At 44.0% G+C, this 14653-nt stretch overlaps 1 protein-coding gene across 1 annotated transcript in view; it reads right to left on the reverse strand.

The window, feature by feature from the left end:
- PPP1R1C (protein phosphatase 1 regulatory inhibitor subunit 1C) overlaps window positions 1-14653 on the reverse strand; it is a 52688-nt gene that overhangs the window by 17396 nt on the left and 20639 nt on the right. The window contains exons 3-4 of the mRNA XM_077319540.1: window positions 7035-7075; window positions 3335-3395 (exon numbers count right to left, since the gene is read on the reverse strand). Of these exons, the coding sequence (XP_077175655.1) occupies window positions 3335-3395; window positions 7035-7075 (102 nt within the window). The remainder of the gene's footprint in view (window positions 1-3334; window positions 3396-7034; window positions 7076-14653) is intronic.

The raw sequence follows: 14653 nt of genomic DNA on the forward strand, positions 1-14653 counted from the left end.
TTGACTCACAGAATCCTAGAGTTGGAAAGGGCCATATAGGCCATCTAGTCCCACCCCCTGCTCAATACAAGATCAGCCTCAAGCATCCAGGAGAAGTCTCTGTCCAGCTGCTGCTTGAAGACCACCAGGGAGGGGGAGCTCGCCACCTCCTTAGGCAGCTGAGTCCACTGCTGAATTACTCCGACTATAAATTTCCCCACTTGGTATTTAGCTGCTATTGTTCTGCATGCAATTTAAATTCATTACTGTCGGTGCTATCCTCTGCTGTCAACAGGAACTGTTCCCTACTCTCCTCCAAGTGACAACCTTTCAAATACTTCAAGAGAGCCATCATGTCCTCTCTCAACCATTCCCAAGTCCCTCAGCCTTTCCTCATAGGGCTTGGTCCCCAGGCCCCGGATCATCCTCATTGCTCTTCTCTGTGCCCTCTCAATCTTGCCCACGTTCTTTTTGAAGACACATCTAGTTTGGCCCTGACAACAAGAACTAAGATTCATTATCCGTGTCTGGATATGCTCTTTAGCAAAACTATTCTCTGTGTGTAAACAGAGGGTTCTTTTATGGACAGAGGAGCTTTTGGAATCTGGGACCATAAAGGGTGGGGGAGTATGCTTTGAGCCAGTTTGGTGTAGTGGTTAGGAGTGCGGACTTCTAATCTGGCATGCCAGGTTCGATTCTGCACTCCCCCACATACAGCCAGCTGGGTGACCTTGGGCTCGCCACGGCACTGATAATGCTGTTCTGACCGAGCAGTGATATCAAGGCTCTCTCAGCCTCACCTCCCTCACAGGGTGTCTGTTGTGGGGAGAGGAAAGGGAAGGCGACTGTAAGCCGCTTTGAGCCTCCTTCGGGTAGGGAAAAGCGGCATATAAGAACCAACTCTTCTTCTTCTTCTTCTTTGTGTGCCCCTGAAGTAGACAAATGGCCTTGCCAGCTATGGGGGCACTGTGTTGAAAGGGCTTGCAGTGTGTACATCTTTGTTTTCTAGATATGTGAGGCAGTGCGGTATTATGCTCACGGGGTCACACTGGGAACAGAGACCCAGATCTGAAACACCCCTGAGGTTCATTGAATGACCATGAATCAGTCATTCTTTCTTTCTCAAACTAGCTTACCCCACAGAGCTGTTATGTAGGAAGAATTTGTGAGTCATGCAGGGTGCTCTGAGATCCTTGGAGAAGGGGAAGGACTAAACTATATTAGCTAGATAGGTAAAAGATTACAGTATACACAAGGATGGAATCAAATTAGACACCCAGTTCATATCTGAACACTAATTTGCAGCCATAAGTGTGGACATACTGACAAAAGCAGTGGTGTGGCATCGCAAAACCACATATCAATAAATGACATGCTCAAGTCCAGACTGTAATTCCAGTTTCTGAACTGCAATGCGCACACAGGGAAGACCTGGACTGAATCTGCATGGAGCTTTTATTCCAATCCCAGGTCAATTCAATCCCTACCCTTTACACTGAATGCGATTTCCATTTTGATTTGGGGCAATTTAAATTTTTCGTCTGCAATAAGCATGATTGATCCGGAGTGACCCTATCTTTCCCCTGCAATATCCTGGAGTGGATATAACCCTTGATATATGAAAAATCATCATGCATAAGTGTGCAGCTGTCTGCTTCCCCCAAAATAATTTGCTGCTGAGCCTCCAATGCAGTAGAAAAGCCCTGATTGGCCAGGTTATCAGTTCCTGGTTCCCAGGTTGCAAGGCGTCCCTTAAAGGGGAAGCCCTAACTTCACTCAGCAGAAGCTCCAGAAGCCCTAACTTCTCTTGGCAGAAATTTTGGCTCTTGGATGTATTCCCCCTCCTCTGCTGTCTCCAGTCCTCTCCCCCCACCCACCCCCATTCAAGAAAAGAAAGAGGCTCCTGCAGGGCTTGCCCCCCCCCCCTTCTGAGCTTTCCTAATCATGTACAGAACTCTTTCTGTTTCAATGGGGAGGGAGGAGGATAGAGGAAGACCCAAGTTCAAATAGATCTGAATTCAGCAGGATCCACAACGGAATAAACAAAGTAAGTGCAGAAAAATCTCTGGGTTCAAACTACCATTTGACCCTCAAGTTCACTGCATGAACACATCCACTTTACAGAGTTCTTGAGAGGAAAAAGAAAACTAATCCCCATATAAGCTGCCATGAGGTTCCAGAATGAAGGCTCAGATACAATTATGGTAGAGAGAGAGGTGGGTAGGTAGGTTGATAAAGGCAGCACATTGTCTGATGATCTGAAACCTAGGCCCACGAGAGGATCCACAGATGGGAGGGATTTCAACCCACAAATTGCTTCCCTCCTGTTGGACGCCAAAGTACCTTCCAAAATATTGCTCCCATGTGAAAGGCGACCCAGGAATAACATGGGTAAAGGAATCAGGGGATCGCAGTGGATGGGGGACTGTGAAAATTTATCCCTTCCACCCATGGAAATCTTCTGTGGATTCCAAGCCTTCTGGAATGATGTCACATGTCTTAGAATACGCGTGCACTTGTTTTGGGCCTGTTACATTCACAGTGCAAGTCAATCTTAGCCCATTGACATGAATGGGTTTAGACAGGCGTACTTCAACACAATATTGCACCTAGAGTTGCCACCTCCAGGTGGGAGTTGGAGCTTTCCTGGAATTGCATCTCCAGACTTCTTCTTATTCCAGATTTATTCCACTTCTCCAGGACAAAGTGGCCACCTTGGAAGATGGACTGCATGCATGATACCCTTTCAAGGCTCTTCCCTTCCCTAGACCCCACCCTCTCCAGGCTCCACAAATCTCCAGGTATTTCTCAACCTGGAATTGGCAGCCCTAACATCATTAGTACTCTGGCTGCATCAACGAAGGCACTTTCTTAGATGAATTTGCTCACTATCTTCTGCTAATTTCACCTAATCCCAATAATACAAACAAGCTACATGGATTTCTATCTACACTGAGAGATCACCGCAATGACATTATCGGTTGTTACATGATGGAGTCACAATAATTTTATTGCCAGTTTGAGTGGCTGTCAGAATTAGGAACAGAAAAGATGGAGAGGGCCCCTCCCCTCATGTAACTTGACCCCTCACCTCATGTAACCATGGATGCAAGAAATGTGAGCTGCCCTTCCGATGATAGACCCTGTTTCCGACCTGTGGCCCATCTTCCCTGGAGAAACTTCATGATCTGTGGATGGTCATGTGCCTCTTGGCCATCCGTGTTATGGTCTAGTTATAAGAGCCAAGTTGGGATTTGCAATGTTTTGGGTCTTGAGAGGTGGTACAAAGCCATGCACGAAAGTCATGAACAAAAACCAGGCCTTAACTTTATAAGAAACAGTACCTGGACAGTACCTTTCATGGTTGGAGGAGCATAGACACTCTGCTTCCTTTGTTTTGGGGAGGCGTTCTGTGACTATGAATAAAACAAAACAAACAAAAATGTTTTAAGAAGATGGAGAGTAAGGAAATAAACTTTGTTAAACATAACGAGCATTTGTTCCTGTGGCTCTGTTAACCAGGATTGCTTCATTCTGGGGATCCCCAACCTTTTTGAGGTTCTGGAATTCTGAAAGAGGCCGGTGTTTCACAAAATGGCTGCCGAGAGAGGAGGAGCCACACACACAGAGGAAGTCCAAGGAGTAATTGTTAAAAATCCAGTGGGAAAGAGAAGTGTGAGAGAGAAAATATAACCCACACTGCGGTGGTAACTTCTGCCAAAAATGTTGCCAAAACAACATTTTAAAAATTTGGCACAGCCAATCAGGTCTCCAGTGAGCACCATGGCTTCACTGTAGTCTAAAGACTTCATGCAACCAAGTAAACACAAGGGGCACCTCATTTATTCTGTTAAAAGTTCGTATTGTGGACTGAACCAAGCTGAGAGGAAGCACCACTTTTTAATTACACATTTGCCGAGCAATCAAGTGTATCCCACTTTTTATGATAATCTGGGGAGGGAGCTATTCTGAAATGAGATTAATGTGTTGGCCCAATCAAAGTGACAGGGAATACTGGTCTACAACATTGCCTTCTATTGCTCACTTGTCCTTGTGTTGTCATTGAAGCCAAATTTGGTTGGCCACACAGTACTGTGATGTCATGGTAGAGGCTCATGGGAATTGTAGTCCACAGACATCTGGAGAGCCACAGTTTGGCCACACCTGCTCTAGGTGATCCCTCATTGGCTAGGATCAACATACCTGGAAAGAAGATGGCCTCTCTTAAATAGTGTGGAAGAAGCAGCAATTTATGGGGTGGAGAAGCAGTAGGCCAATTTCCCCCCAAGATGCCTTGAATCAAAAAATGAATGTTTGTATATTTCATTGTTGTTTCTGTATGAGCCCCTGTTTGTGTCCCTGGTCTGGGACACATTTAAAAAAAAATAAACACAAAGAGAGGATTCAGAAAGAAGCATTTGGCTCACAGAGTTAGGATCTTTGACTACCTTCATTTAATGATGAAAGATTATGGATTGTCACATGCATTCTGTAATCACTGGATTTTGATCAACTTTAAGAGTCTACTTTTGATCATCATACTGTACAAACCAGTGTGCCCTACAGCTCACAAAAGCCACATGAACCCCCCCCCATGCGCAGCACCCACAATCTCCTCTGCCTTCCGAAGTAGGTCAGTCTTCCCTTGCGCAAAGCAAAAATGAAGTTTTGCCAATTAAGGGTTGATGAGGATCCATTTCACAACATACACAGAAACAACAGAGGTGTGTTCCAATCCTGGTGTTTGCCTTTGGAACAAACCTGCGTTCTCACTAGATGGGATCTATCATACCTGCCCTTATACCTGCCTGATCCAGCACCTGGGGCTATGAATGCATCATTCAGCCAAGTCTCCTGCTACAATTGTGTCTGGCTGTTTGGGAGTGATGGGATGCGCCTCCTTTTAACAGCACTTGCTTCTACATGCATGCAGAAGAATCCAGTTGGCAGCTCCCCCCCCCCCCTTCACATCAGTAAAGATTGTGGCTGCAAATGGATGGTTCTTGCCAAAATAGGACAGTTGAGCCATCTACCGTTTAAGAAAATACCATATGAATGGAAAATGGACTGGGATTACATAATAAATTGTAGGACACGTATCTTGGGATGCTTTTGCAGCTGGATTATCTTGTGCGGAACAGGAAAATCTGCTGCTAAAGTGCATTGAAAGTGCATTATCCAACATGTGCAGAATGGGCCTTAGAGTGGCCCCTTTCTATATCAAGTCCTGGAATTCTTACTGTAAGGAACTGTCTACACTGGAACATCCCACTTTTGATTTTTTGTGGGTGTGTCAAAAATTACATTATTATTTAAAGAGATCTGTCCATTGACAGAACACCACCAATACCACTTTAGAATTATTTTTAAATGTGAGTTTTGCAGCATCACAATAGCTCTGCAAACTGGCCCCATCCCATGAAACCATTATGATATCAGAGAAGTCAAGACCATTTGAAAGTCTTCATTTGAAAAGTTCTACTCTATTTCTTTCGATATTTAGGTCTTGTGTACAATATTTTATTAACATGCTGGATTTAATCAATGAAGATTTAGCAAATATATCAGTAAGACCTATGTATAGATATGTAAGTTCTTTAAGCAAATATCTTTGTAAGACCTATAAGCGGCTCATAATATTAAACTGTAATGGATGGAAAGATGCTATTTATGAATAAAAGATTGGGTACGTTCAGAAAGTGCTAATTATATTTATTGCATGACGAAATGTTGAGTCTCATCATGGAATGCTTTTAGATGTTTGAAAGCTAAATTGCAGGGGGGGATCAATAGTCTACATTGCTATTTAAAGCAGATCCTGTTTGTCTGCTTTTGTCATCTCTGATGAAAAGGAAAGCGATTTGGAACACAACAAAAAAGCACAAAGAAGAGGGAGAAAACAATGTTTTTAAAGGACTGGTTCAGTGTCATGCTTATATTTTAATCTGGAATAAACTCTGAATTCTGTAGGGCTACCATTCTACTAAATACAAGGTTCGATTCCACTAATTGTTCTCACTGACAGAAGGATTATTCCGGATTCTATCCTCCTGCTCTTGCTTAGGGGGTCCCAGAAGCAGGATATGGGGGGAAATTGGTAGGGGAGAGAAGACAATATTACTCTGCTCTTGGAAATCCAGGCTAAAAAGTTGAAGGGGGAGAGATAGAATGAAGCTCCTCCCCCATCATCCTCCCCCAATTGGTAGGGGAGAGGAGACAATATTACTCTTCTCTTGGAAATCCAGGCTAAATAGTTGAAGGGGGAGAGATAAAATGGAGCTCCTCCCTCTGCCCTCTTGAAGCTCCTCCCTTATCATCTGGATTGGCTGCAGGCACGACTTTCACACCAGAGGCTCTGCCCACAACTGTAGCACTATTTCCCTTTAAGTTGGAACAAAGGAAAGTGGGGGGTGGGGTGGTTGCTCCAGCTTCAAGGGGAAAATTCCAGAAGCCTTGTGAGCTTGACATGATATGGCTCCTTCAAAAGATAGGGATATGCTGGGGCAAAATCTTTCTATGAAAGCAGTCCAGCCCATTCCGCACATATAGGATAATGCACTTTCAATGTGCTTTGGCATCTGGATTTTCTTGTGCAGAACAGGAAAATCTACTTCTAAAGTGCATTGAATGTGCATTATCTATAGTGTGCAGAATAGGCCCAGCTGTGAGAGTGTGACCTGATTGGCAATGGACAACCTTTTCAAAGGGAAAATCATTCTACTGTTTCAGTACTAGGAATGAGTGAATGATCCAGTCATAAATGCTTTAGAGATGGGTAAAATGAGCTCCAAATTATGGGGTGATCACAAAGAGGACAAGCGTCTTGACACATGTTACCTTCCATGAACTGGAGTTTTTTGGAATCATGTGCTCATATTATTTTAAATGTTTTTGAGACATGTCAGCAGTTCTCTGACGTCATCCTAGACAACAGTTGAGCAATTACTGTTACAATCGAATGCAATCCAATAAAGAAAAACAGATTGTGTATTTCAAAATGTATGCTCAACAGTTCCGGAGCATTAACCTCCTCCCCTCCCCCATAATTAACTTACTTCTTCTTGAGAGTTGTTGCTCATTCTCTTGTCATCTATTTCTATGGGATGGAAAAATACAGTTAGAGGAGGTACCACATGAAAATTGTCCTTATCATACACAGCTGATATTTTAACTTTAACAAATATGGTAGATGGTGAAAATGCAAACTTTTCTCCCTTATGAAACTGATGCACCTTCACCTGTGTTCTGATCCAGAACAATGCATATACCTGGAATATTATAAGCAGCACATTGTATTTCAGTGATGGTAGCCCTTGTGATAGACCATTACATGCAGGAATTTGGAATTTCTAGGCCTCTTTCATTTCATTAAAGAATCAAAATCAGCCCATGCTCAGTAAACAGTCCACTGACCAATCAAATCTCTTTATGCCAAGTTATTAAGACTTGTTGAGCCTATAAGTAATTCTGGAATTTGAGAACAGTTAACAGGGACTACAACAAGATGACTGCCATGGGAAAGGTTAGGCCAATCCCAAACATGGGAGATTTCCACAAAATATTAGGAGGTCAAGGGCCCAGCATCCGATGGAGGTGGCTGCTCTCAAATGAATACTCTCTGAAGACACAAAGGTAATAGTTACTGGGTTCTTTCAAAGCCCTTCTTTACGACACTGATTGGGAGAAAAACCAACAGAGGCTCCTTGCTTTAAGGGACAGATGGGAAAAATTGTCCATGGGCACCCTGTTGGACACTGCTCTATACCAAAGAAATCTGCATAGATAACAATCACCATAGAAGGAAGGGAGGTTCTTATTCTGTGTAATTTGATTAACTCCCTCTTATGTCCATCACTGATTCCAATACCAGAATTTGTTTTTTAGTCTGAAATACTGAAAATATTAAACATAGTTCAAAAGTGCTCTAGTTCTAAATAACAGTGGCTGGTGGAGAGACAAAGGAACTAGGCTGGTCTTCTCTCCTGTTTATGGGCTTTCTCCAGAGGCATCTGGTTAGGTCTATGGGAGACAGGATGCTAAACTAGATGGACCTTCAGCCTGATCTAGCACAGCTTTTTCAGATGCTGCTTGTTTCCCCATCATTCTACAGAATGTTCTGTTTGAATTTACCACTCTGACACATGCTATTTTTCCAGCCCAACTTCTTATTTGCCTTCCTAGCTGGCAAAAATCAAGACTATTACAGTAGGAATCTGGAAGCTCTTTCAGAAATTCCATTACGTTGCATCTTTAAAAGACTACAAAGTAAAATTTTGTTTCCAGAAATTTGTCCGGATTCTGAACAACTGGGCATACTATTTCTCCTTCCTGCCTTAATTGCCTGGGCTCAATCAATTGAGCACTGGGAGGTAAAGTATGTGTGCAGGGGGTGAAGTCACAAAAGTTGTGACATTACTTTGTGGTGGTCGCCTGGTAGTGAACCTGTCCTACAAAACTGTAGGAACATCCTTGGTCTCTGAGTTCTACCAGATGGAAATGATGTCATAGTGTCCCCTCTCCAACTTCCCAGGTTCCTCAGCTGCAGGGCTGCAGGGCTGGCAACCTTTACAAAGGTTGTAAACAACCTTTATACTAGATTGTCCCTCTGTTTCTACAACATAAGTAAACAGGGGGAAAAATATGGGTATGTAGTATCTGGATGACAACTGATTGACTTTGAATTATTATCAGCATTGTTAAAAACTGAATTTTCCCAAATCAACTGCAGTTGAAGTCAATGGACTTACAAGGGTAGAACTCTATTTAGAATTACAACCTTCATGTGTTGGTTGAAGATCTCTTGCTACTACAACTGATCTTCAGGCAATAGAGACTAGAAAATAACCACTTTGTGTGTGTTTTATAACTTGGTAGACATTTATTGGGTGATATGACCATATATGGTCATGTCGACCCCCTCCCAAAATGGCCAATGATGGGTCTGAAGTGAGTGGGAAGGGGAGGGGGCCCAGGTGAATGTGTACGCAGCTATACTTCCTGACTATTCTATGCACAATCATGCCATTTCCCAGGTTTCTTGAAGCCTGAAGAATGTTTCAGGAGTTTCTCAATAATAAAAAAGTTGAGGAAGGCTGCCCTTAGGCAACTTAAAGCAGGGACAGAGTTGCTAACCTTCAACTTCCCTAAATTAAAACTTAGCCTTACCAATTAAACCCAGCACGTAACAATTAGGAAAGTCCTTGAAAACTCAGTGGTTAAATTTGGAAAACTACACAGAATTGCAGGCCAGCCTGGAACCATCTATTTCTGTCATGGTGAGTGGTATGAAGGAATGTATGTAACACATTTACTAATGTCATCCACATTATAAAAAGAAATTACATCACCAAAAGTGCCTGTAAGGTAGAGCTATATGGTCCTGGGGATTTTCAATACGGCATGCAGAAAACTAGCATATCTGAGGGACCTCCTATTACCCTTTTGCCACCCTTCAGGGCCTTGTGCTCTGCGGGTACAAATTAGTTGGTGGTTCTCAGCTCACAGGAAGTTTGCCTGGCCGTGTCCAGGGCCTTGGGGGAGGGGGGAGGGAAAGGGGATGATGTTGGATTTTTACTATGTCAGCTTATTTTCACCATCAGATTATGTTGTGGTTTGAATGTTTTATCTTGTGGGGATATGTTTTATGTTGTAACCTGCTGTGAGATGACTTGTTTGATAGCCGTGGGTATTAAATCAAACAAATACATTAAAAAATTAATTAAAACCAATGTGTTCTTTTTACCCAAGACTATAAATAAAACATAATCCAGACAAAACCATCCTAATAAAATTCACAGTGGGTAAGAAGCAAATCACATAATAGCAAAAACAGGCTCTCACAATCCCCTTCGCCAAAGAGGCTGAAGGATACTAACATGACAGTTACTAATTCATGTTTTGGCTTGAATTGTAAATTGTTTACAGCCATATTTGTGGGTAGGTGACTTCCAACCAAGGATGGTCGAAGGAATTCCAATGCCCTAGGCCAGCCATTAGTGGTGATCCCCCTCCCCCATAGCCTGAGTGTGCTCCAAGCCCTGATGCCACCACAAAGCTGGATAGAGGGATCTTGATGGAGCTGGTGGCCCTTCACTCATCCTTCCTCCCTTCTTCATGGGGGTGAGGGGATGGCCAGTTGGGTGAGCGGCCTGGATCTTGCAATGCTACCCCCCATCCCCCATTGCTTCCAACCTAGATCTGGCACTGCCACCTTCCATCTCCCAGAGGGGGAGGCCAGAGGAGACCCCATGTGTGGCCCAAGTGAGTTTTCAAACCTAGATTTCGCAGATACTAGCCTGATATGCTTAATGCTTTGTGGTGGTCCCCAACCCCTGGTCCGGGGACCGGTCTGTAGATCAGTCGGTACCGGATCACGGCTCCTCCTCGTCCTCCTTCCTGGCTGCTGCCTTGGGGGCTGCCCTGCCACTCTGCCACCAGCTCACCTTTGGTGCTCTCCAGCGGCTGCCATGGCTGGGGCTCCCCCTCGATGTGGCACTGCGCAGCTGCTGCTGGCAGCGCCCCCCAGTGGACAGCAGGAAGTCAAGGGCATTGGTGGGAAAGCAAGTGGAGCAGGGGCTCAGGCAGCAGCAACGTTCCTCGGCAAAAGACTACCCCCCCCCTCCAGGCTTCAGTAAAATTGTCAAGCGTTGACCGGTCCCTGGTGATAAAAAAGTTGGGGATCACTGCTTTATTGGATATAAAGAAGAGAGTACATTTTTCTAGAAATGCTAGACACTGTCTAGAAGAAATTTCTAGAAGCTCTCCAGGATATTCACAAAAAGCTCCATCTGTAGTTATGCCAGATAAATTATCTCTCAGTATTCAAAAACGCTCAAGTGTTATCTTTAAGTGTTTTCTTTTCCTTAAAATGTTATGCACTCAGCCTTCAATGAAAAACAAAACAAAACAAAAAACATCATTCAGCAGTTTCTTCCATTTGAAAATTCTATTCTTTCAAGCTCTCAGATCTATAAAACTTGACGTTTTTTTATACATTTTCACCTCAGTCAGCAATGTTTCTAAATTTGCATGTCTGCTGCTTCCAGGGTCTTACATAAAATTGCTTATTGGTTCTGGTCTGATTAATAGACGTCGGAGTCTGATGAATGAATTTTGCTTTGTCTCTGCTCTTGTCTTCAGTTTTTTGGAATTTGACTTGTCAGGCTGCAAATAGACTTGCAGAAATCACTTCCACCTGGAATATCAGCTTTGGAATGTGCATTTGGCTTGGCAAAACTTAAAAAAAACAAAACCTGAATTTGTAGCTGGGCTATGCAACCCTGGTTTGATGTGGGACTTGAATCACAAAAGCCAAATCTTTTCAACTTTTGATTCAGGACCCAGATAGCTGCCCAAAACAGGATCAGCTGTTTATTGGGTTGTGCAGAGGGGCAGTTCAAAGCACCTACGTACACACCAAAGTAATTTGGCTAAGCTGTAAGGGGAGGCAACCCCAACTGTCAGCACCCACAACAAGGCTGATCCTGGACTCTCCCCTCTTACAACTTAGTCTGAACTGAGCCGTGAGGGGAGGCATCCCCTGTCTAAGCTGATCTACAGGGAAAGAAGCCTCTGTCTGAGATCAGCTGTAATATCAAGCTGTGTGTGTGTGTGTAGGGGGGGGTTGAACTGCCCACACACACAACCCAAGCCAATTTGGCAGAGAGACTTCCCTCTATATATCAGCTGTTTGGAGGCATTTAAAGGGACCTTCATCCCTTTAAAAAGCCTCCAAGCAAAAAATATGGCCTTTCCGAATCAAGCTGAACCTGAACCCCAGTACCGAAACTGGGATTCAGGGAATTCAGGAAAAGACAAATCAGGTCAGGTCAATTTAACCTGAACCCAAAATATATCAGTTTTTGTTTTGTTTTGTTTTGCACAACCCTAGGGGCAAATGTCTTCTTGTTGCTGTATATTGTACTGCATTATTTATATCTGTTTGGTCGATTCTGCAGGAGTGGCGCCACTATAAGCTTCCGCAAGTGTGTTGCTGTGGAGCTGTATGCTCTGCCGCATGCTGTGCCAAAATGTGCCCCTCAGGGGACATATTTCAGTGGGACACTTGGTATCCCACTGAAATGTGTCCCCCTGGGAAACACAGTGGCGGCAGAAAGTTCCCACCGTGCGAAGGGTGTAGGGGGAGTTTTATTTTACAGGAAGCTGGGATTGCATGGATCATAATTCCACTTTACTGCAGAATAAAAAACTAAAGCCCTAGTCTGCCCTGCAGCACTGTGAAGCTATCTAGGACATTTTTGGGCCCCTGCCAGCCTCTATAGGGTGGGGAGGAAGGCCCGGCCCTTCCCAACAAGACAGGTCTATCTCTTTAGTGTTTAAGAGTAGTGGCTTCTAATATGGCAAGCTGGGTTTGATTCCCTGCTCTTCCACATGCAGCCAGCTGGGTGACCTTGGTCTTGTCACATCCCTGATAGTGCTGTTCTGACCAAGCAGTCCTGTTGGGGTTCTCTCAGTCTCACCCACCTCGCAGGGTGTCTGTTGTGGGGAGAGGAAGGGGATTGTAGCCGCTTTGAGACTCCCTCGAGCAGTGGAAAACAGGGAATAAAAACAACTCTTCTTCTGGTTTAAATGCTTTTGAGGAAGTGATTTTACTATGAGTCTTTTTTTTCACTTGTTAGTGGCTTTGGTTGCTCTTGGCAAGGCAGAAAGGCAGAATTTAAATTCTGTAACATAAATCAGATCGAGCCTCTTGTGGCGCAGAGTGGTAAGGCAGCAGACATGCAGTCTGAAGCTCTGCCCGTGAGGCTGGGAGTTCGATCCTAGCAGCCAGCTCAAGGTTGACTCAGCCTTCCATCCTTCCAAGGTTGGTAAAATGAGTACCCAGCTTGCTGGGGGGTAAACGGTAATGACTGGGGAAGGCACTGGCAAACCACCCCGTATTGAGTCTGCCATGAAAACGCTAGAGTGCGTCACCCCAATGGTCAGACATGACCCGGTGCTTGCACAGGGGATACCTTTACCTTTACTTTAACATAAATCAACGAATGTTAGTGAATGTTATGCTACACCAGACAAGCTTCATTACTGTCACCTTGACATCTATATGTTTCAGTTCTGTACTTGTCACTGTTAACTATATAGCATGATCTGCTCTGTTTGATAATACCTGAGCCCAACAATGCACCAGAATGCATTACAAAAACAAGGAAGCATACAGAGTTTAGTGAACTATAATCAGCCTCTTTTGGCCAACTTGGCAGTGTTTCATCTTTCTGTAGCTGTGAGCTGTTGTTCTAGAGAGATATTGCTCTGCCTCTTGATAAGAAGCACCCAGATGATAACAAAAACAGTCAAATGGGCTTATCTGTCTCTGGCACTCAGTAATAAAGCAATACAAGTATTGTAATAGGAAACCACCTATATTGAAAATGATGTGTAAATAATTCCCTGGATTTGCGGAAGGCCGTTTCTGCTTTGTAAAAAGAATGATGCCATCCAAGAAGGGAGGCAAAGTTCAGTGAGACATTTATTGAGTGCTTTTCCAGATTAGCTCTACTTTCAAGTACTCTTCGACACACCCAGCGCTATTCAAAAGCAATCCGTCGGCAGGAAATTACAAAAGTGAGCCCTACCATAGTTATTCTTCCTGTGCTGAATATCTTTGAAATATAAATTTCAACTGTTTCTTTTTTTTGTAAAAATTGCACAGGATTAAATACTGAGCACAAGACTACTAGCAAGAATCCTTTTTGAGAATTTTGTAATACACGAACTTGGGCTGCATCCAACCAACAACAAGTAGCACCTGGTATACTGGTTTAAACGTCAACCTCATGGACTCAGTGGTTTTGATCACTTTAGTGAGCTCTGCAAATGGAAGTAGGGTTGTGTTTTATTATCGTAGCACCCTACTTGGCCCCAGAACACCTAGCCACATTGATGCATGCGACAGTCGCCTCTATACTAGACTTTTGCAACTCATTCTATGCAGGCCTGCCCTTAACTTTGAACTGGAAACTGCAATTGGTCCAAAATGCTGCAGCCAGGATCCTCAACACTGTGGAGATCCCACATCCGGCCTGCACTTCAACTACTCTGCTGGTTCCCAGTTGAATTCTGGATCAGGCTTAGGGTTTTGGTAATCACTTTCAAGGCCATAGGTGGTCTGGTCCCAGTGTATCTGAGAGACTGTCTCCTTTCCTGTGCCCCTCAAAGAGCCCTACGCTCCGCCACCACCAACTGGCTAATGATCCCTGGCCCCAAAGAAGCATGCCAGACCTCAACCAGAGCCAGAGCCTTCTCAGTCCTGGCCCACACCTGGTGGAACGAGCTCCCCAAAGAGATCAGGGCCCTTCCTGAACTACCACGATTCCAAAGGGCATGCAAAAGGTTGCTCCTCCACCACGCATTGGGTTGAGGCCAGCTGACTCAACAACATCTGTTGGTCCCCCAAATAGCCCCTTCATGATCTGAGCCTTGCTGACCTCTCACAGGTTCACTTTAAAAGTTGAGAGTTGTTGTTACACTGTGAATCTGTTATAGTATTTTGTTATAATTTGTTACGTTCAATTTTGGAACCACTGTTATGTTACTGTCACTAGATTTCTATGTATATTCATGACGTTGTATGTAAACCACCCTGAGCCTTATGGAAGCGGGGAACAGACAGACAGACAGACAGACAATGCGGTTTTGACCAGTTTATCTGTATGGT

Source organism: Paroedura picta, chromosome 2 (genome assembly GCF_049243985.1).
Source record: "Paroedura picta isolate Pp20150507F chromosome 2, Ppicta_v3.0, whole genome shotgun sequence".
NCBI lineage: Eukaryota > Metazoa > Chordata > Lepidosauria > Squamata > Gekkonidae > Paroedura > Paroedura picta.